The sequence below is a fragment of the Melanostigma gelatinosum genome (genome assembly GCF_949748355.1).
Source record: "Melanostigma gelatinosum genome assembly, chromosome: 5".
NCBI classification, from domain to species: Eukaryota; Metazoa; Chordata; class Actinopteri; order Perciformes; family Zoarcidae; genus Melanostigma; species Melanostigma gelatinosum.
The window spans coordinates 16,486,743-16,508,130 of record NC_136638.1 but is presented as its reverse complement, the minus strand read 5'-3'; the positions used below and the strand labels follow the sequence as shown (position 1 = coordinate 16,508,130).

Here is a 21,388-nt window from a genome sequence, read left to right as displayed (position 1 = left end):
GCGCAGGTGTTTGAATATGAAGTCACAAAGTCCAGTTGTACGTTTGTAAGAATATCATGAGAGAAAACATGTAAGCTTCGCTAATAATTTTGAAAAAAAAAACCTGAGTGTGACAATGCTTTAAAAGTTTGGTATATCAAATAAAACCTGGCCTCAAAGGCAAGCAAAGAAAAACAAAAACAAAAAAACGTGAGAAGATTAGATGAATTTTGTAAGAGTATATATATACACATACAGAGTAATATTTTACTCTCTGCTCACCTGCTGGCTCTCAAAGGTCCAGGTGCTGTCGGGTAGAGACGCATCCAGAACACTGATCACCTCATTAAAGTCAGTGGTGCTGCTCGGTTTAATCAAAGTGAAATCACTGTACTCTGACATTGGAGACATTGGAGACATACAGGACCTGAAGGACTGACTCTGAGACAACATGTCTCCTCCCAGGACCTCCACGTACTTTATAGGTCCGTCCGTGTTGAGCTGAATCTGCAGGTTTCTGTTGGGGTTCTTGTAATTATCACAGTCGGTCCCTGTCATGCAGCAACTACCGCTGCTTCTGCTGTTCCTCATGCATTTAACCGCTAGGATGAGAAAAGTCACCAGAGACAGCACGGACACCGAGGCCAGAGAGAGAATCAAATAAAGGGTGATTCTCCCAGTTTTCTTGATGGGCTCGGTCACTTTCTGTCGGAGGTCTAAGATGGGCTCATGCAGGCCGTCCTCCAGCAGGATGGACACCGTGACGGTGGCGGACTGGACCGGTTCCCCGTCGTCCTTGATCTCTATAAGCAGCCTCTGAGAGGAGTCGTCCTGCTCGGACACAGCGCGTTTAGTCCTCACCTCCCCTGTGTACAGATTGACAGTGAACAGAGACGCGTCTGTGGCCTCCGCCAGTTTGTAGGAGATCCAGGCGTTATGGCCCGAGTCAGCGTCCACGGCCGTCACTTTAGTAACCAGGTGACCCGCTTTAGTGGAGCGAGACATCCTCTGATGAGAGAGGGAGCCCAGGGCAGCGGAGGAGGGGTAAATAACAGCGGGGGCGTTGTCGTTCTGGTCCAGGATAAAAACATGGACAGTGGCGTTGCTGCTGAGAGACGGAGAGCCCTGATCCTTTGCCTGAACCTGAATCTGAAACACCTTCAGTTTCTCATAGTCAAACGAGTGCATGCTGTAGATGCTGCCGTTATCTGAGTTAATGTAAACATAAGATGAGACAGAAACGTCCTGCACTTTAGAGTCCAGTATGGAGTAAGAGATTTTCGCGTTTTCACCAAAGTCCAGATCAGATGCAGAAACTGAGTACAGTATGGAGCCTGGTACCCCATTCTCTTTTAAATACACATTATAGGAGGTCTGGGTGAATATAGGCGGGTTGTCATTCACATCAGTAATGCTGACAGGTATCATTTTGTTACTGGACAGTGGAGGAGAGCCTGAATCAGTGGCTGTTATCTCTATATTATATTCCGAGACATTTTCTCTATCTAAAACACCACTAGTAACCAGTGCGTAATTGTGAGAAAACGATGGTTTTAGGGCAAATGGGCATTTCTTTGGGAGCTGTAATGTTACTTTGCCATTAACACCGGAGTCAAGATCTCTGGCACTGATCAAAGCTACTACGGTGCCATTAGGTGAGTTTTCGCGCACTGGCTTTGGATGAGAGGTCAGTATTATTTCGGGGGCATTATCGTTAACATCTAAAACTTGAACATGCACAGTACAATGACCCTCCATTCTCGGACTGCCTTTATCTTTCGCACTGATGTCCAATTCATAATTTGGAGCTGTCTCAAAATCTAGTTTTCCTTTAAGAAATATTGTTCCCGATATATGATCAATACTAAAAACAGAGAGAACAGAATCGGATGTGTGAGATCCAAATGAGTATTCTATCTCTCCGTTTTGACCATCGTCCATGTCTGTCGCTTTTGTTTGTATTAATGCACCTTCTGCAGCATTTTCACTGATGGATACTTTATACAACGTTTTCTCAAAAGCTGGCACGTTGTCGTTTATGTCAAGGACTATAATAGATAGCTGAGCGGTCCCTGATCTCACTGGGTTGCCTCCATCTAGAGCTGTCAACAAAAGCGTATGAACAGCCTTTTTCTCTCTATCTAAATTTTTTGCTAAAATCAATTCAGGGACTTTCCTTCCGCCGGCAAGTTCTTTAATTCTAATATTAAAACATTCATCTTTACTGAGAGTGTACGACTTTAATGCATTACTGCCAACATCTGGGTCTATGGCGCTTTCTAAAGGAAAACGAACGCCTAAACCCGTAGATTCCGCAACCTCCAATGTGATATCATTTGATGGAAATCTCGGCGAATTATCATTGATGTCTTGTATTTCTACCTCAACGCGAAACAGTTGTAACGGGTCTTCAATTACAACCTGCAGAGGTAGAACACAGCTGGCGCTTTGTCCACATATAGTCTCTCTGTCTATCCTGTCATTCACCACCAGCTCGCCCTTACCCGCATCAACACTGAAATACTGCTTTCCAGCCTCAGAGGAGACACGCAGTTTACGATCAAAAATTTCTAACAGTCCCAAACCAAGATCCTTGGCTAGATTTCCTACCACAGAGCCCTGTTTCAGTTCCTCTGGGATGCTGTAACGAGTCTGTCCGTTTATTGTAGTCCACAAGAGAAAGAAATTATGCCACCAAAGCGCCTGCCATCTCCAGTCTCGGTATCCTATTGTCTTTGTCATCCTTGGTCCGCTATAACAAGTTATTTCCAGTCGTAATGTTGTATAAAATAACGCTGAAATCCATCATCGCAGGTTTTGTTCCAATATACGATATCCCACAATTACTGAGCATGGCTGTAAACTGAATTATAAAAAAAATGACAATAAAATACGGGCTACTTGCTGTCTCTGTCCTCGAGCTCGTTGCATTGAAAGCGTTACAGCGCTGAGGCTGTATGGGGGCAGGGACTAGATTGCTTTGTACAGTTCTGAATCCTATTGGTGCACATCATCCACTTCCACCATCCAATGAGAGGGGAACTGATCGTCACTCTTAAAGTCACAGCATCTATTATCTTTGTGCCCCTTCACATATGTCTCATCCTTGAAAAAAATCTGCTGTGACTCAGTGGGTACATCCCAAGTCTCTTAATTGCATCCCCGTTTCCCTCACTTGGGTTCTTTCCTTGCGTCTTAGTCCCTCATGCATGGAGGAAACCATGCGAGGAGAGAGGAAACGATGAAATATGTTTTAACAGACATGAGACGTCCTTTCCTCAGTTGCGTCACGTGAAGCGACGTCTGTTTCTGATGACGGAGAATCAGCTGATCACAGCTCAGCTGTCAGTCGGCTTTAACAGCTGGAGAGACTTTTGAGAACTTTGTGTTCACATGATCACTGTACTTAATAACAGCAACTAATAATAGTAATAACTAATAAAGACACACAGTAATCACCACTGTGGAGGTATTTTCTCTCTGTAGTCAGAACTGTGTCCTGTGTTGTGTTTATAAGTGCAGGATCGATTTCTACCGGCGGAATGCGATCGTCTTATTTATGAATTATTTGCGTACGTTTTGAAATTCAGATTGTGACGTCGATATTAAATAACCCAGAATATGATTATAGTTTCTCTTAAATGATACAACTCATCAAACCCAACAATCAGGAATGAACAGCCTCACGTGACTGAATACAATTATGATAAATGATATATAAAGTGTTTCGTCTCTCAGCTCTGTTTGACTTTAATTGTATTCATAATAAAAGTTATTGAGGGAAACATCAGATCATGAAAACACAAATCTTTCTAATAAATGAAGAAAGTTGTTTGTGGTCCTTTTGTTGTTCAGTCTACAATGAACATTTATTTAAACCAGATGTTGAATCAGAAAGCGAATCAAATATAAAGCTTGAGTTTAATCTGTGATCGTCTTCACTGTTTACATGTTGAAAAAAATCTCATCAATCCGATCGGCGCAGCGTCCAATCACATGACTGATGAAAAATGAGGGGGCGTGTCGGCCGTTAAAACACTTCCTGGAAGTCTGTTCTCGTGGGTCCTCGCTCATGGCTCCTCAGAGATCCCTCCTCCCTCCTCCATCCTTGCTCCTCAGAGCAGAAATAAGAGCTTTGGGACGGCCGTCATTGATTTTCAATGGACTTTCAATGGACTTTCAATGGACTTTCAATGGACTTTCAATGGATTAACTGTTTTCTTCCGGAGGAAAATCGCCAAAAGGTATGGAGATTTTCAATTAAATTTCTGGAGAGCAGTGTGAGGTTTCTTGGGCTTTGTCCTGTAAGTTTTGAATTCTTTGTCGGAGGTCCATTTAGACACGCTGGTTCGACACCGTTTCAAGCCCGCATGCGAAATGATGTATCCTTCCGCCTTGGTCGAAGCCGGATTTGTGATGAAAGATGAATTTCGGGTGCATAGCTATGAAGGTAGATTTGTGTCTTTATTACGCAAACAAAAAAAAAAGTTTCAAAAGCAAAAAAAAGTTTCAAAAGCAAAACAAATAATTTTAAAAGCAAATATATAAACTGAGACTAATTTAATTGTTAGTTTTGCTTGGTTAAAAAAATAAAAGCTTTGGTTTTGAATCCAAAAGCTTTAAAACCAAAAGTTTTGAAGCCAACGTTTTGATGAGCCTAATACAACTTCAGTTGTAAACAATTATATTCCCCACAGAGCCATAGTTCATACTTTAACCAATCACATTGAAACAAGTTTAGGAAACGACATTGTTCCTTGTTGTTTGAAAGATGATCAGCAACAGCAGCGAAACACACGTTCACACACACTTTGTGCCTCTACGCATCCCTGCTTTCCACTAAGAGTCGCTGTCCACCCTCATGGTGCTGAACTATCCAGAACTATCCAGAAAGGGCTGTGGAAATGTGTGTGAGAGACTATATTGACATGTATTGAACACAATTACAAACTGTTTCTGAAGACACTATTGCCCACTATGACATTTCAAATATGTTAACCACACATATGTATGTATGTATGTATGTATGTATGTATGTATGTATGTATGTATGTATGTATGTATGTATGTATGTATGTATGTATAGATGGCTGGCTGGATATATATATATATATATATATATATATATATATATATATATATATATATATATATATAATTTCATTGAGCCTCTCAGAGAATGTGAATTTGGAATGAATAAATTTATTTTGCTCACCTGCTGGCTCTCAAAGGTCCAGGTGCTATCGGGTAGAGATGCATCCAGAACACTGATCACCTCATTAAAGTCAGTGGTGCTGCTCGGTTTAATCAAAGTGAAATCACTGTACTCTGACATTGGAGACATTGGAGACATACAGGACCTGAAGGACTGACTCTGAGACAACATGTCTCCTCCCAGGACCTCCACGTACTTTATAGGTCCGTCCGTGTTGAGCTGAATCTGCAGGTTTCTGTTGGGGTTCTTGTAATTATCACAGTCGGTCCCTGTCATGCAGCAACTACCGCTGCTTCTGCTGTTCCGCATGCATTTAACCGCTAAGATGAGAAAAGTCACCAGCGACAGCACGGACACCGAGGTCAGAGAGAGAATCAAATAAAGGGTGATTCTCCCAGTTTTCTTGATGGGCTCGGTCACTTTCTGTCGGAGGTCTAAGATGGGCTCATGGAGGCCGTCCTCCAGCAGGATGGACACCGTGACGGTGGCGGACTGGACCGGTTCCCCGTCGTCCTTGATCTCTATAAGCAGCCTCTGAGAGGAGTCGTCCTGCTCAGACACAGCGCGTTTAGTCCTCACCTCCCCTGTGTACAGATTGACAGTGAACAGAGACGCGTCTGTGGCCTCCGCCAGTTTGTAGGAGATCCAGGCGTTATGGCCCGAGTCAGCGTCCACGGCCGTCACTTTAGTAACCAGGTGACCCGCTTTAGTGGAGCGGAACATCCTCTGATGAGAGAGGGAGCCCAGGGCAGCGAAGGAGGGGTAAATAACAGCGGGGGCGTTGTCGTTCTGGTCCAGGATAAAAACATGGACAGTGGCGTTGCTGCTGAGAGACGGAGAGCCCTGATCCTTTGCCTGAACCTGAATCTGAAACACCTTCAGTTTCTCATAGTCAAACGAGTGCATGCTGTAGATGCTGCCATTATCTGAGTTAATGTAAACATAAGATGAGACAGAAACGTCCTGCACTTTAGAGTCCAAGATGGAGTAGGATATCTTGGCGTTGTCACCCGAATCAGAATCAGCTGCTGACACTGAGCACAAAATGTTCCCAGGAGCATGATTCTCTTTTACATAAACTACATAAGAACGCTGGGAGAAAACTGGTGGGTTGTCATTTACATCTAACAATTCAACAAGTATTATTTTTTCACTCGACAACGGGGGCTTCCCAGAATCAGTAGCACTTATCTTCACACTATACTTGTCATTTTTTTCACGGTCAAGTGGCCCTTTCGTCACTAATGAGTAATGGTTAGACACTGAAGGATTTAACTTAAAGGGGGATTTGGAAGACACACTTAACGTAATCTTACCATTGTCACCCGAATCTGCATCTTTTGCACTTATCAATGCAATAACTGTTCCGATTGCAGAGTCTTCTGGAACAGGTGTTGTTAAAGACGTCACAATTATTTCCGGTACATTATCGTTAATGTCAACTATTTTAATTTCGACGCCACAATGCCCATCCATCTCAGGATTACCTTTGTCTTTAGCAGTTATGTCAAATCTATGTAAATGGTTCGTTTCATGGTCTAAACTTCCTTTGACAACAATAGCTCCAGTAGAAGGTTCAATGTCAAATAATGACAAAATCAGATCCGTAGTTTGCTCTGCAAACACATATTCAATTGCTCCATTTAGTCCTTCGTCTGCATCTGTGGCTTTGATGTGCAATATTTCTGTACCAGGTGTAGCCTTTTCGCTGACATTAGCCTCATATACTAGTTTTTCAAATTGTGGTGCATTATCATTGTTGTCAAGAACTATAACTGTAATTTCAGATGTCCCTGAGCGCACCGGATTTCCACCATCTACAGCAGTGAGAATAAGATTGTGCACAGGCAGCTTTTCTCGATCAAGAGGTTTTTCGAGGATCAGTTCAGGGATTTTCCGTCCGTCCTTGTGATTTTTAACACTCAATTTGAAATGATCATTTTTGCTAATAAAATAAGCGCGTACAGAATTAGAGCCCACATCTGGATCCTGTGCACTTTCTAAAGGAAACCGTGCGCCTGGATTGACCAGTTCTGCAATTTTCACCACTTTCTCTTTGGTAAGAAAACTAGGCGAATTGTCGTTTGTATCCTGAATTTCAATTTCGACTCTATGCAGCTGAAGGGGGTTATCTATGACAAGTTCCAAAGGCAACAAACATGACTGTCTTTGTCCACACAGATCTTCCCTGTCTATCCTATCAATCACCACCAGTTCTCCCTTCCCCAAGTCCACACTGAAATACTGCTTACCAGCTTCCGAGGTTATCCGCAATTTACGTCGGTGCAGTTCAGATACAACCAAACCCAAATCTCTGGCTAGATTTCCTACCACAGAGCCCTGCTTCAGTTCCTCCGGGATAATGTAGCAAGTCTGTCCGTCTATTGTAGTCCACAAGAGAAAGAAATGATGCCACCACAAAAACACCAGCCATGCAGGCAATTTGTTCCACATTATTCCTCGTTCCAAAAATCCCATATCTTCTCACTCCAATCCCAACTTCTGAACTGATTAAGTGTAAAATGTCTATGATCCAATGTAGATGCGTCCACAGAGACAGTCATGCTTTGTGTCTGCATCCCTCCTCTCCTGTGCAGAACATTGTAATGGCTACGACGCTGAAGCTACAGTGAGAGGGAGTAGATCTCTTTGTACAGCTCTGAATTTCATTGGTGGACGGAGTATACGTATTTTCACCAATGGTGGCACCAGTAAGCGTCTACAGAACAGTGACGTGAAAATATGATTCAAAGAAAGATAATCCTGGTTGTTACGACTCTAATATATATAATATTAAATATAATTTGAGTATACCAATTAAACAGTCTCCCAATCACCTTCAACGGTTTGTATGTGTACTAAATATAAATATGAAAATATGATATATGTATTATTGATAAACACTGTGGATAAGAGATGACTAAATATGGTGTTCTATAAATATCTGAATGCCTGAGCCTTTTAAGATTACTCATATAATGCTCTGTGTTAAACCATCATATATTCTCTTGCCTGTATAACTGCAGACATGCACATGCCTGTGTGGCTGACAAGGCTCTTCGTTGCCTTCCTGTGGTCAGAGAAAGCCAATGCAGCCTTGCATACGTCAGTACGTCTTCCAAGCCTCGGAGAAATAATTTTGTCAGCAGCCAACGTAAAATACCCGTATGGAGGTCTGTAGCGCAAATGAAAAGGGAGGGGGAGGGCAGATGGTGCCGCTCTCTCTCTCTCTCTCTCTCTCTCTCTCTCTCTCTCTCTCTCTCGCTCTCTCATTCTGAAAACCATCAACCAAAATCATGCAATATCCCTCCACTTGCAAAATGCGTAAATTAAATGGTGCAAATGGTAAAATAATCCGAAACACCATATGTAAATTAATATGAAAAATACACCCGAATAAATACGTATTTGCGATACTCATCTGTTGTAAATGGAAGTGGGCGACAGAGGGAGATGTAGAGAGGCAGTGTGAGAGACAACGAGAGGGAGGGGGAGAGTGCCTGAGCTGATTTCAGCACCACACGTGTGGACAGCGCCACACAGGCGGCCAAGTGCTGCTGCTGCATGCTGCTGGAGAGGCAGCAGGCAGCCAAGAAACAAAAAAAACCAAAATATCAACTTCCTTACTATTTTCCCTACTGCCTACAGGAATAAATATAGAAGGTGATCGGCCAGAAGACTAAAACACATACTTCGATTTTACTGCTGCAAACATAGGCCAAGAAAAGAGCTATGCATAAAAAAGAAAAACAAGCTCAATAATGTATTGTCACATCTTAAATGATCACGTCTTGATCATTTCAAATATACTATTATGCTCGCTAACTTTATACTAATGGTATTTTATCAGCGAGATAAATCCGCATTTGGAGATACAGTAAATCTATCATAAATAAATAAAAATAAATATATTATAAATAATTGTGGGTTTGTGAAATCAGACCTTCCTCAATAAAGACTAAGCACACACACATTGTAATTCTGATGTCAACATTTGGAAGCACACATTCATTTCATTCACACTTTAAATTTCCTGTTAAGCCTCAACTTGCATGTGTTCACTGTCAGGTGTTGATCTACAGTACAAAGTGCAGAAGTACAGTCTTGAATATTAGGAAAATTGTAATGTTCAGTTTTATGTTGAAATTGTTTCAGAGAGGTGTTGATTGAACTGTAAGGTCATTTTGGAGGCTGCAGTCTGTGATGCTGTTGAATTGTATTGTGTTATCCTGGCATGTTTTTCTATTATTTAGTCCACTCTATTGATATGATTGTGGATAGGGTAATTAACAGAAACACCTCATCCTCCATAATGAACATCAAGTTTAACCAAAACCTCTACAAAACAGTTTCAACAGATATGTGAAATTGTTTATTTAAGGACTGTATTAGGCTGCATTCGTTGTACCTAAAACACTGACAAGTGAGCGTGTGAAAAATGCCTTACAATATAATTCAATCCAGTACACAAATTCTCATCCTCAAAAATGAATCAACACTTTGCTGGACTTTAATTGATTTGAGTAAAGACATTTGAGTCAATCTCCTCTGATACATTAGATACTGCAGGTCGACTTATGACACCCTCTTTACATGTTTGTGTCACATGGTGTGCATTTATTTTGTACTTGTGCTGTATTTTCTTAACTCACTGTATTCCAATAGTTTATTTAACAACTGTACTATCTTTCCTTATGACTGACTAAAGTGGATGGTGGTCCAGAGCACAAAAACACAGGCTAAAATCCAAGAGTGCTGGACAACACTGCAACTTACATTCAAGCACAAGTAACTTTACCAGCTGGTTTCCTCTGCTAATGCTCTCCTTAAACCACATAAGCCTGTTGCTGTCCAACTTCTTGTTAAAGTGTAAAGTGCTTTGGTACCTTGAAAAAGGGAGTATGTAGAAAAGAGCTAAAACATTGTTTCAAAATAGATTACAGTCTAAAAGTTTAACATATCATTCACTACCCAGAGAAAGTATTACAATTAAATCATCCACAATATAGTATAGATTGTAAATTATGTTAATCAGAAAAAAACACAATACATATGACATAACTGTCACTCACACTGTCACACACAATCAGCTGTCAACAAATGGGTGTCAACCAACGCCTGATTGAAGCAATCATCAGTGATGATAGATGCTTTGTGAGGTATGTGAAAAGATCTGTTGCTAGAAAAAAATCTGATTAACCTTAATCTAACTCAGTGCCAATGTGTAATGTTTTGGACACTGTAAAACATTCAGTGTCTGCTGCTATAGTCTGTGTTTGAATTCTGTTACTGCACAGTGATCTGGAGTATGATGTTCAGTTGTCAGTGTCGTGCTATTTGTAGAATCATGACTGTTTGTCCCACTCTTTGTGTTTGATGTCTGTGAACAACAAAGATGAAAACTATTTCTTACCTTATTTGGTGAGTCAGGGTTTAACAGGAGTTAGGGAGGAGACAGGAACAGCACCGGGCAACAAGAGGGACACATGAAAGAGAACAACAAGAAACAAAGGATGTCAGTTAGACTGGTGGTCAGCATATAGATTCTGGCTTTGGGAAGCAACAAACATACTTACCATGTGGCTCACAACAAATTGGTGTTGTGATTCATAGAGTCTTGATCTACATTGTCTCTCATGATTGGATTGCTCACAAAAACAGTCTGCTGTGTGTGCACATCAACTATTAAAGTTTAAAAATATGTAAACAATTATGTGTTGTTTGATCTGCATATTTTTTTCAGCCTTCAGTCAGTATAATAATGATACGATTGAGCCTCCATCAGCACATCCTGTAATAATACATTGTGGCTGATCTTTCAACAGAAAGTAGTCAAATACAAAAGTAGGATACATTAATTTAACATATTATGATACCACTATAACAATTACAGTTGTTTGTTTTAACAATACTGAGTTGATTTTTGGGACATAATCTTTATTGATGAAAGAATGAACCAAGCTGGGTGTAAATGATCAAACTCAGAGAAAAAACGAGGGAACATATTGCCATGTGAGTGTATTTGTGTGTGAATGAATAAGAGAGAGAGAGAGACAGACAGAGAGAGAGGATGGATCTTCAAAGAAACATTGTTTTAGTATTGCTGTCCTTGTATGTGTGATGATGATCATTATCAGGGGATAGAGAATGACCCCACACAGTCCAGAGTTACAGTTTAGTGTGGTTGCCTTACCAAAAATCTGTCATTGTTTTGTGAATTATTTTCAACAGCATTCACATATGGTATGTTAGATTATGCTACACAATAGAACGTGGGTACAACCATCAACTTGCCCTTCAAACAGAAGTATTAACATATTTTGGTACAGTACAACCACTTCAGTCTACACCAAAACAATAAAACAATCATTGCTGAGGGAATTGTAAACCCTGGTTATACCAACAATGTATGAATCACAACCAAAATACTGCACTGCTGCACAAAGCCACTACCCTAAAAGCAACAGCAGGGGGCCTCGAGGCGATGCCCTGAAAAAAACCATGCCTTATTAATGAGATGCTTTGCTCTGTGACCCTGTGTTTGTCACAGCTGATGTGTGTGTATGAGTGTCTTTGTGAAAGCCAATATAAGCTTCTTAGACAAAGCAAAGCAGCGCTTGTTTTTTGGAGACTGGTGTACTGTAGTTTAAATGATACCCTGTAATATACCTTTCGTTTGTGCACAGGAACGAATTTTAAGTAACAACACAATGTTGGTCCAAAAAACACGCCCATCTAAAACAAACAGGTCGACATGAAAGAAGAAAAAAAAAGACACCAAAAGGATGTTGTTCTTTTCATTCAACAGAATCAAATAATTGAACCGGAAATTGGGTATTTTAAGCCCATATGTAATATACTAATCGTGGACATCTTTTTTTTGAAACAGGGGAAGGCAAAACAAACAGGGAGGCAAATATCAAGAGCAGCCATGATCACCCTCTCCCCCTCCCCTTTCTTCATCATCTGTCACCCCAAGTCTGAGGATGCTGCACCTATTTGCCTCAAACAGGGGTGTCTCCTGTCCTCAAACTATCAACAAATGCATGGAGCCATCACAGCTCAAAGGCTGTATCTGCTGCTGACCCCCTGTGGCTCAGTGGAAAATGGTACAGCCCTGCCAGTGAGTCAGCTTGTTGCCATGGTAACACATCCCACCTCCCTTCCTCGCATCCCTGCTTCCTGTGAGCTGGCCATGGTGGCAAAAAAAAAAGAGCTACAAAAACAACATGGACAAAAAAGAAGACAGAGGAAGGAAGATAAATGATGATCACACACAGTTGTTGATATGTACTTTGATGATATGTTGTTCAAACAAAGCACATGTTTATGGACTGCTAGGTAATAAAGCATCTCTTGATTCATGGCTGAAAAGTGATACGGATATTTGTTCTTGTCATGGACATGGTGACCTACACAAGGATGAAATGACACCGTACGGTGTATAATTTATTTTTATAGATGGAACAAAATGTCCTACACTGAGCAATCTTTCTCTCCCTTTCTCTCTGTCTCTTTCTCTCTCTGCAGCAGAGTGGTGCAGCTGGAGAGGGGGAGGGGAGGGATGCAGAAAATGAGATCAGGAGGAAAAGGGAGACTGTTGGAAACCAAGAATGACTGCTGAACAGTGGCTAACCAGTTTTAGCTGCAATTTGACACAATGATAACTATCGTGACTGAGTAAATGTCAGTTAGTAAAGAAAATTGTTCTTTTGTTTTTTTAAACGTAATTTAATGCAATAGAATAACGAAGTGAACATAATCTATGATACATGTGGAAGTCGTAACTACAATAACATAATAATTGTAATTTTTCACGACATCTTAGGCAAGACTGTCTGAATCCCATTACTACATTTGTGTGTGTTTGATTAGGAGAATCAAACACACAGATGCAATCATGCACTGCACCGATGTCAAAATGTGACTTTTGAGAATATATTTCAGCAATGCCTGTGTGGCTGTGGAGTCTTTCAATGCTTGACACAACTTTGCCATTGCCCGATATTACACAGTTCTGAGTAATGCCTGGTGTAATCCTTCAGAGATAATCCGCCAGTGCAGAACTCCACACTTCAACCTCTGGGACACAAACACACATCCAAACGCAGCATCTCATGTATGTTCTCAAGCACACGCGTCAGGTTTACACACCTTCATGCAAAGAAAGGTACACTTAGTTAAAGTTTGCATGCATGATTGTATTGTCATCCGTTTCATTGTCAATAAACCCTGCAGCACAAATCAGGTGTTGTCCTCCCATCAATCTGATGCACCTGAGGAACAAATTAAAAGTGATATCTGCACCATAATACATTTGTCATCTGTACATTATTGACCAGGTGATGTATTAATACCTGCTACATGCAAAATATGTTCTTCACTAATAATGCCTGTATCACCTTATTCTGATATACTTATATAGAAAATATACCTTTTACTTCCTAAGTCAGGGTCAAGTACTGTTGTGTCCTTAGCATTTAAGCAGTGTGGATGCTTGCTGAAGGGGAGCATTAAGCTTTACTTTAGGGGTGCTTTCCAACTGCAGGGCCCAATCCTATACCAGTTGCAATGTGCCCTTTTGTATAAAGCAGCATAACAACAGTCCCAGAGGGACAGACAGCAACAGTCATCACATGGAGAGAGTATTATGCACAGGGGCGGAGTACATTTGTTTTCCTATTCATATCATTAACTGATATTGAGATCAGTGTATTAAAGTGTAGTATGTCTGCTTTGTGGGAATTAAGTCACACCCTTAGATCCCTGTTATCTGGGAAATCTTGTAAACAAAAATACAACAAAGGGTTGTAGTACAAACATCAACCACATCCCCAGTTCACAGTGTGTGGACCAGCCCCAACGGCATACACATGGGCACACAGCTGCTCACCAGACAGCTTGGCTAGGACTTAAACAAGAGCTTGGGCCTGTGGGAACCAGGAGCTTCTGCACGTGATTATAGTTTTGTGGTCAGTAACAAGTTGAACAAGAAAATGAATGATGACAGCTCCACGGTAGGTTTTTTTTAACAAAAAAAAGGACAATAACAGCAACATGCTGAAGCGGTGCAAGGTACAAAACAGGCTGAACTATTTAGCTGCTTCAAAAGTCGTTTCTGTGAGCTTTGACCCCTATGGAGAAACTGGCAAAAATAATTAATGGTACTCAGTAAAAACCTTCTATTAACAACCCTGACAAAATGAGACGTAATGGTTTAACTGCAGTTGAAACAGGTAACGCAGACACAGATGTGGGCTGATAATGATGACAGACTGCTTCTAGCAGATTTGGGGGTTAAGACAATTAACCTACATTTCTGCCTTGTAGTTTGTCAACTTCCACTTCCACTTGCACACAGCCAGAACATCCTGCAGACTTTACGACTAAAACACATACACCAGCCAGAGCAACCAGACCATGCACACTAATTGATGTGATGCTTCCTCCGATACAGGAGAGAACTGAGCAAACATAACTGCACACAGACTTTCCTCATCCACATCATACAAGCATTTAGTGATCACTCATGCATCAAGCTGGATCTTTAAATTACGCTATATGTGGCCTTTATTTTCCTCATCACAGGCATCATCATTACAACAGGGTGATTTGACGCATAAGACTTCCCTGAGCCCTCTATCTCAGCAGACAAAGAGGGCTGCAGATCAAAATGGCTGCTGTGCATCACTAACACGAATGCTGCACAGGGATGGCGGAGACTGTGCCGGTTACCACGTGCCTCTACCCCTCCCCCGCTGCCTCTCTCTGCCTCTCCATCACACTGCTTTTCTCCCTTGTTCTCAATCTTTCAAGCACCAGCAGTGACCATTCCCTCTTCTCCGATACCACATTTTAAACTTCTTAATCAATATCATTGTGCCAATATTTTCATTTTGTATCATTTTTTCATTACCTCGCTTTCTTATAGTTGGCATGCATCCATCCCTGCTCCTTTTCTGTGTGTAGTCCTATGCCCATGGCTGTACCGTGTTATGAAGGGAACTAGGTCACTGAAAAAGGAGTGCACTGCGTGGCTGTGTGTTTCTATGCAGAACAAAATCTGTAGCAATGCTTTAGGAGGGATGATGCGCAGCATCTCGTTCTTCGATTTTAGCTTTTGTATTATTTCCTTACACAAACAGCATGCTAGTAGTCAGTCTGTTACAGTTTAAAGGGTTCTAAACATAGGTATACTAAACCTATTTATACTTGGGTTTTCAGCACATAACATAGAATTTCAAGGTTGTTGCATATAATTCCCAGCACTATATGATAAACTAATCAACATGATGTCAGAGAATGGAATTAGACTGAAAAATGCAGCAACAAATGCATCATGGAGGAGATAGTGTCATGAAGCAAAAGTAACACGTATCTGACACAGTGTACCTTACAAATAAGATATGAAACCACACACACACAGGTAAAGCCTTTGTTTAAAGCATGCTAGAAAATCAACAACTGTGTTGGAGTATATGAAACAAGGATTTGGAACATTACTGGTCACACTTTGAAGAGCAAAACTAGGAGAATATTCAAATTGTGTTGAGGGCAACATTTGGTCAGTAGAAAGGTACGGGGCATGAAAGGGGGCACAATGAAATGTGCAATGTTAAAACTTGCTTAAGCAGCAATAGAAAGTATGATATCTTTAAATCATCAAAAGTAAACTGTTCCACTATCTTTTATACAATTTGTATTTATTAAACCCATATATTGTTAATAATATTTGATCCAACCACAACATGAATTGTGAGATATAAAAAGACTAAATAGTTGGCACTACTTTTGGCATATATATAATAATAAAGAAACAAAGGTTTTAAAGAAAGAAGGAATAAGGAAGTGGTTGATCTCACCTCTGTGAGCAAAATCTCTGACTCTGTTTTATGCCTTGGCACTGTCCTGGTGGCACTATGGTCAACACTCAGAGTGCTCTGACTGAAGGGTCTGGAGCACTTGATATCACTCTTCCGGGAGTCAGTCGTTCCGTACACCTCGTAACTGAATGCCTGCTTCAACGTACCGGTACCTCCTACGTCTGCGTAAAGGGGTGGGTAATACGGAATAACAGGAAGATTCCCACTGGATTTGTAAAACACGCGCTCGTGTCTCCACCTGTAGATCTTCACTGATACAATAACCACTAAACACGTGATGAAGAGGAAGGACACTACAGCCAAAGCCAACACTAAGTAGAAAGTCAGGTTGTCATTGTACTCCTTGTCTTGTGTAAAGTCAGTGAACTCAGACAGCACTTCAGGGAAGCTGTCCGCCACCGCCACGTTAACAATGACTGTAGCTGAACGAGAGGGCTGCCCGTTGTCCTCCACTATCACAGTCAGTCTTTGTTTCACAGCATCTTTATCAGTGACTTGGCGGATAGTTCTTATTTCTCCATTCTGTAAGCCCACTTCAAACAGCGCCCTGTCTGTGGCTTTCTGCAGTTTATAGGAGAGCCAGGCATTCTGTCCAGAGTCCACATCAACAGCCACCACTTTAGTGACCAGATAGCCCACATCTGCTGAACGAGGCACCATTTCAGCCACCAGAGAGCCTCCAGTCTGGACTGGGTACAGAACCTGAGGAGGGTTGTCGTTCTGGTCCTGGATCATTACTTTCACAGTCACGTTGCTACTGAGTGGAGGGGAGCCGCCATCCTGCGCTTTGACGCGAATATGGAACTCTTTTCTTTGCTCATAGTCGAAGGAACGCACAGCAAGTATCTCTCCACTCTCTGCATTCACTGAAAAATAAGCAGAGGCTGACATTCCATTCAGTTGGCTGTCCTCAAGGAAATAGGAAATGCGTGCATTGTTGCCATAGTCTTTATCACTGGCTTTGACAGAGAGGAGTGCCATGCCAGGTGAATTATTTTCAGGGATGAAAGCTGTGCTAAATGATTGAGGGAACATTGGGGCGTGGTCGTTTACGTCCGATATTCTTAAATTAATTGTCTTGTTTGTGGAATAAGGCGGGGAACCCTCGTCCATTGCAGTTATAGTTATGTTATATTCCGGCACTGTTTCACGATCCAAAACATCGTCAGACATCAGGCTATAGAAGTTAGTCGATGACGACTTGATTTTGAAAGGCAAATCTTTGCTAATAAAACACTTAACTTGGCCATTTTTATCTGAGTCCAGGTCTTTGATATTGAGCATTGCTATAATAGTTTCTGGAGCCGAATCCTCTGGTATGGGATTGGAGAGGGAAATTATGTTTATGACAGGCGCATTGTCATTTAGGTCGGTCACCTCAATTAGCACCTTGCTTGTGTCTGTCAACCCTCCTTTGTCTGTAGCTTCAATATCGATTTCATAATGTTTTGTTTTTTCATAATCTAACATACCCATTACGGTCATTTCTCCAGATTGGGCATCCATATTAAACAGGGGTGATGCGCTATCAGTATGTTGGGAAAACGAATACACTACCTCTTCGTTTGCTCCTTTATCATTATCAGTGGCACTGACTCTTAAAATAACAGTGCCCCGAGAAGCTTTTTCAGGAACGGTTACTCTGTAAACGGACTGACTGAATGCTGGTGCATTGTCGTTGGCATCCAAAACGAACACATTTATTTTGATAGAACCCGATTTCTGAGGATTACCACCGTCAAATGCTGTCAGAGTTAATTTATGTTCTTCTTGTTTTTCTCTGTCAAGTGACGTTTGAAGGACCATTTCAATATATTTTGTGCCATCAGGCCGTAAGACAACGTTCAATTTGAAATGATCCGTCGGGTTGAGTTTGTATGTTTGAATGGTGTTTTGTGCTACATCGGGATCTTTAGCACTCTCAAGCGAATAACGAGCCCCCGGTGATGCAGATTCAAGAACCTGGAAATTGTATTCTTTCTTCGAGAAAAACGGAGCATTATCATTAATATCTGTAATCTCTACATCAATTCGATGCAACTCCATTGGATTTTCTAGAATGATTTGAAAGTGAAGAGAGCAGGGAGATACTTGCTTGCACAATTCTTCTCTGTCTATTCTTTTAGCCACGACCAACGTTCCCTTTTCTGCATTAAGACCAATGTACTCACTGCCGTCCTCGGTAAATATCCTAGCCCGCCCAGATTTCATCCGTTTAATATCCAAGCCTAGGTCCTGAATGATATTTCCGACAACCGACCCCGTCGCCGTCTCTTCGGGTACAGAATAACGGAACTGCCCGAGAGCCATGTCTGCGACACAAATGCAGAGAAGCAGTTGCCACCATGAAAATGATTTTCTTTCGGTCCCACAAAAAAGAACACCGATCATGACGAGAGCCTGCGTAAAATCCGAGTAGAATTATAAAACCACCTTATCAAAATTCGACCAAATGATCACGAGCGCATTGCTGAGGACCGTCTTTGTCAGTCTATAGTTACGATTATAATAAAGCCCTGAACGCATCAGACTGACGAGGGAGGACTTCACTCAGTAAAATAACCTCGCTTTCCTCACACTAAACAGCGGCACTTAGGGACTTGAAAAGAAACTACAGAAATATGTTTAACAATACGGATTGACATATTCTTACTTGTACAAACATGATAGATACATACGTAAAAAAAAGATAGAGAAAAGGATAGAAGGGAAGATAGATAGATAGATAGATAGATAGATAGATAGATAGATAGATAGATAGATAGATAGATAGATAGATAGATAGATAGATAGATAGATAGATAGATAGATAGATAGATAGATAGATAGATAGATAGATAGATAGATAGATGGATAGACAGATAGATAGATAGAGATGCTGTGTCTCTGTCCATGGTACTGAACAGTAGGACGGTCGTGGTTTGCTTTTACTATCATTTCTAACCTCTAAAGGAGAGTCTGGTTCATCCAGGATCCTCTCATGCTGGGAGGTACAATGCGTCTGTGGTAAATATAATACAGACATGGCCAACAGCGGCACTCTGAGTTCACAAAGCAAAATTGCATTTGAAAAGTGCAAAACAAACTGATAAGCCTGGTAAAGAATCAAAAAAAACAAAGGAAAAAAGAACACTTATTTTATGAATCGCCAATATTATTTGGTACTATACAGTATTGATGAATACAATGGCGAATAAATGGGGAACATGGGATGTATATGTTTGGAAAAAACAGATTGTATGAAAACTGTGACGAAGGACGACCTCAGACGGGTTTCGGAGAAGCAGCTGAGCAGGAACCGCACTACGCCCCTTGCGGAAGAGGACGGCAGTCAGCTGCTCGCGGACTAATATTAACGGCGTTGCGGAAGTGAAAAGGCTTGAACGAGCCAGGCGGCGCGAAATGACGGCCGTGTCTGTCAATAGATTAGTTTATGTTGCTGTTCGGAGTTTGACTCTCAAGACTGTGTGCGTGCAAACAACCAGTAAGTATATGTAACGTTTGGTGTTAGTCTAATGTAGTTATAAGTGTTATATTGTGTCATTTGAACGGCAATCTATTCTGATAGTTAGTAGCACGTTCCTTGTTTGCCAAGTGGTGGCTGTAGGAGTCCCGGACCTGTCCCAGTGAGCACTAACCCGGATTTCAACGTTGATTTCTGGTTGAAAAAGCGTTGATATGGGGTCTGAACGTCTAAGACGTATTTTAACCGTCTTTTGAACCGGCTAAATTACAGTTACAATGTCAACCTTTCACAAAACACCAAATTGTTTTCAAATATTGATGGTTTGTTCAGTTGTAGGTTGAAAGAGATGCGATTTTGGTTAATTTAAACGTATTTCTCCAAAATCATATTCTGCTGTCTGTTCATATGTGGTCTACACGAAGACGATTTCAACGCATTCAATGTCTCATATAAAACATCGTAAATATGGAACTATAGACTGTGTGCTGTCAACAAGAAGCTCACAGGACATCATAATGAGAGCAGAGCACATTATGTCTGCATATGTTCACTAAAATACAACTCAGTGTTTACTGCTGGAATACGCATGCGCACGGACTCTGTGCAATTTTCTGCTAAGGTAGAGACTGGCTGGAAACAAACACGGCACTATTTGAGCTAGCTAGCTAGCTCTTACTGAGTTCATGAGCGAAGTGAACGAGCTGACGATATAAACGAGGCTTCACGCGAACGACACACTCTGTAAGTACTTGAACTACTTCATTCCAGTATTGCAAACCGAAATATCATTACCATACCATTACTATCATGTTATGCTCATCATGCGGGCGAGGCTGCTAGCTTGTTAGCATGTAACGTCAGCATGTTACAAACAGTAAACAGTAGACATGTGTGTTAGTTAATGTGCTGTACTAATACGATCATGGTCAAAACATCGTTGTTTGGGTTATGGCAATATACAAACAATATAAACAAGATTGTGTAATATCCAGGTCAGCATCGTTCTGTTGAAGACACGTCTATGGTCTCGACGTTCAAAACTGGTCTAAGTCAATTTGTTTTTTAATACTTATTTTATTTACAGATGTCCAGCTTGAAAATATCTCCTGATCTCCTGAAACAGGCTCCTGTGTGGCTTTGAAAACGACATTTAAAGAAGGAAAAGGAGATTATGTTTTGATATAAAGAACATTGTTATATTTATATTGTGCTTTAATAAATACAAATGAACTGTTGCTGTGTCACTTGGTCTTTTGTCCTGTAAGTGGAAACTGTTGATGTGTTCTATACCCAGAAGGACTGTAAGCATTTCGGCGTTGAATACACGGTGAGGTTGAATACACGGTTAATACACGGTGAAAAGTGAAAGGTTTTTAGCCGACTATTTGTAGACGTTGATTCAACGCTCACGTTTAGACCAGATATCAACGTGATGTCCAATACTGGCTTTCAACTGATAAATGTGGATGTGGTTTCTTAGTAAGCCTCTAAATCATGATATATTAGTATTAGCACAATGTAGAGGACGAAAAATTATAGTATTGCAAATCACGTTTAAATCTGGTCTAAGCGTGAACGTCTGTTCAACGTCTACAAATAGTCGGCGAAAAAACCTTCACTTTTGAACGTTTTTTCAACGTCGGGCATAGACGTCTTTTAAACGTCTTTTGAACCAAAAAATGCTCACTGGGGTTTATCGCGGCCTGTATTCTGTCCCTGTATGTCCTACTTAGAAACCAATGTTGCATCGAGGTATTTACTAATTCTTATTTCATGTATGTCTGTTTCAGAACCACACGCATTGCTTGTTTGACTATTGTCAATAAACCTCTCAAAAGGAACATC

At 41.0% G+C, this 21,388-nt stretch overlaps 3 protein-coding genes across 13 annotated transcripts in view; all 3 read right to left on the bottom strand.

The window, feature by feature from the left end:
• The window catches only part of LOC306777140 (protocadherin gamma-C5-like), a gene marked incomplete at its 5' end in the record, with an annotated part of 227,308 nt that overhangs the window by 46,665 nt on the left and 159,255 nt on the right, over positions 1 to 21,388 (bottom strand). The window lies entirely within an intron of this gene.
• Positions 247 to 2,721, bottom strand: LOC306777146 (protocadherin gamma-C5-like; the record flags this gene model as incomplete). The annotated part of the gene is made up of 1 exon (XM_079268153.1): positions 247 to 2,721. The coding sequence occupies one exon, from the start codon at positions 2,719 to 2,721 to the stop codon at positions 247 to 249; it is 2,475 nt and encodes an 824-aa protein (XP_079124279.1).
• Positions 4,189 to 7,672, bottom strand: LOC306777566 (protocadherin gamma-C5-like; the record flags this gene model as incomplete). The annotated part of the gene is made up of 2 exons (XM_079268729.1): positions 4,189 to 4,199; positions 5,149 to 7,672. 2 exons carry the CDS (start codon positions 7,670 to 7,672, stop codon positions 4,189 to 4,191), a joined length of 2,535 nt encoding a protein of 844 aa, XP_079124855.1.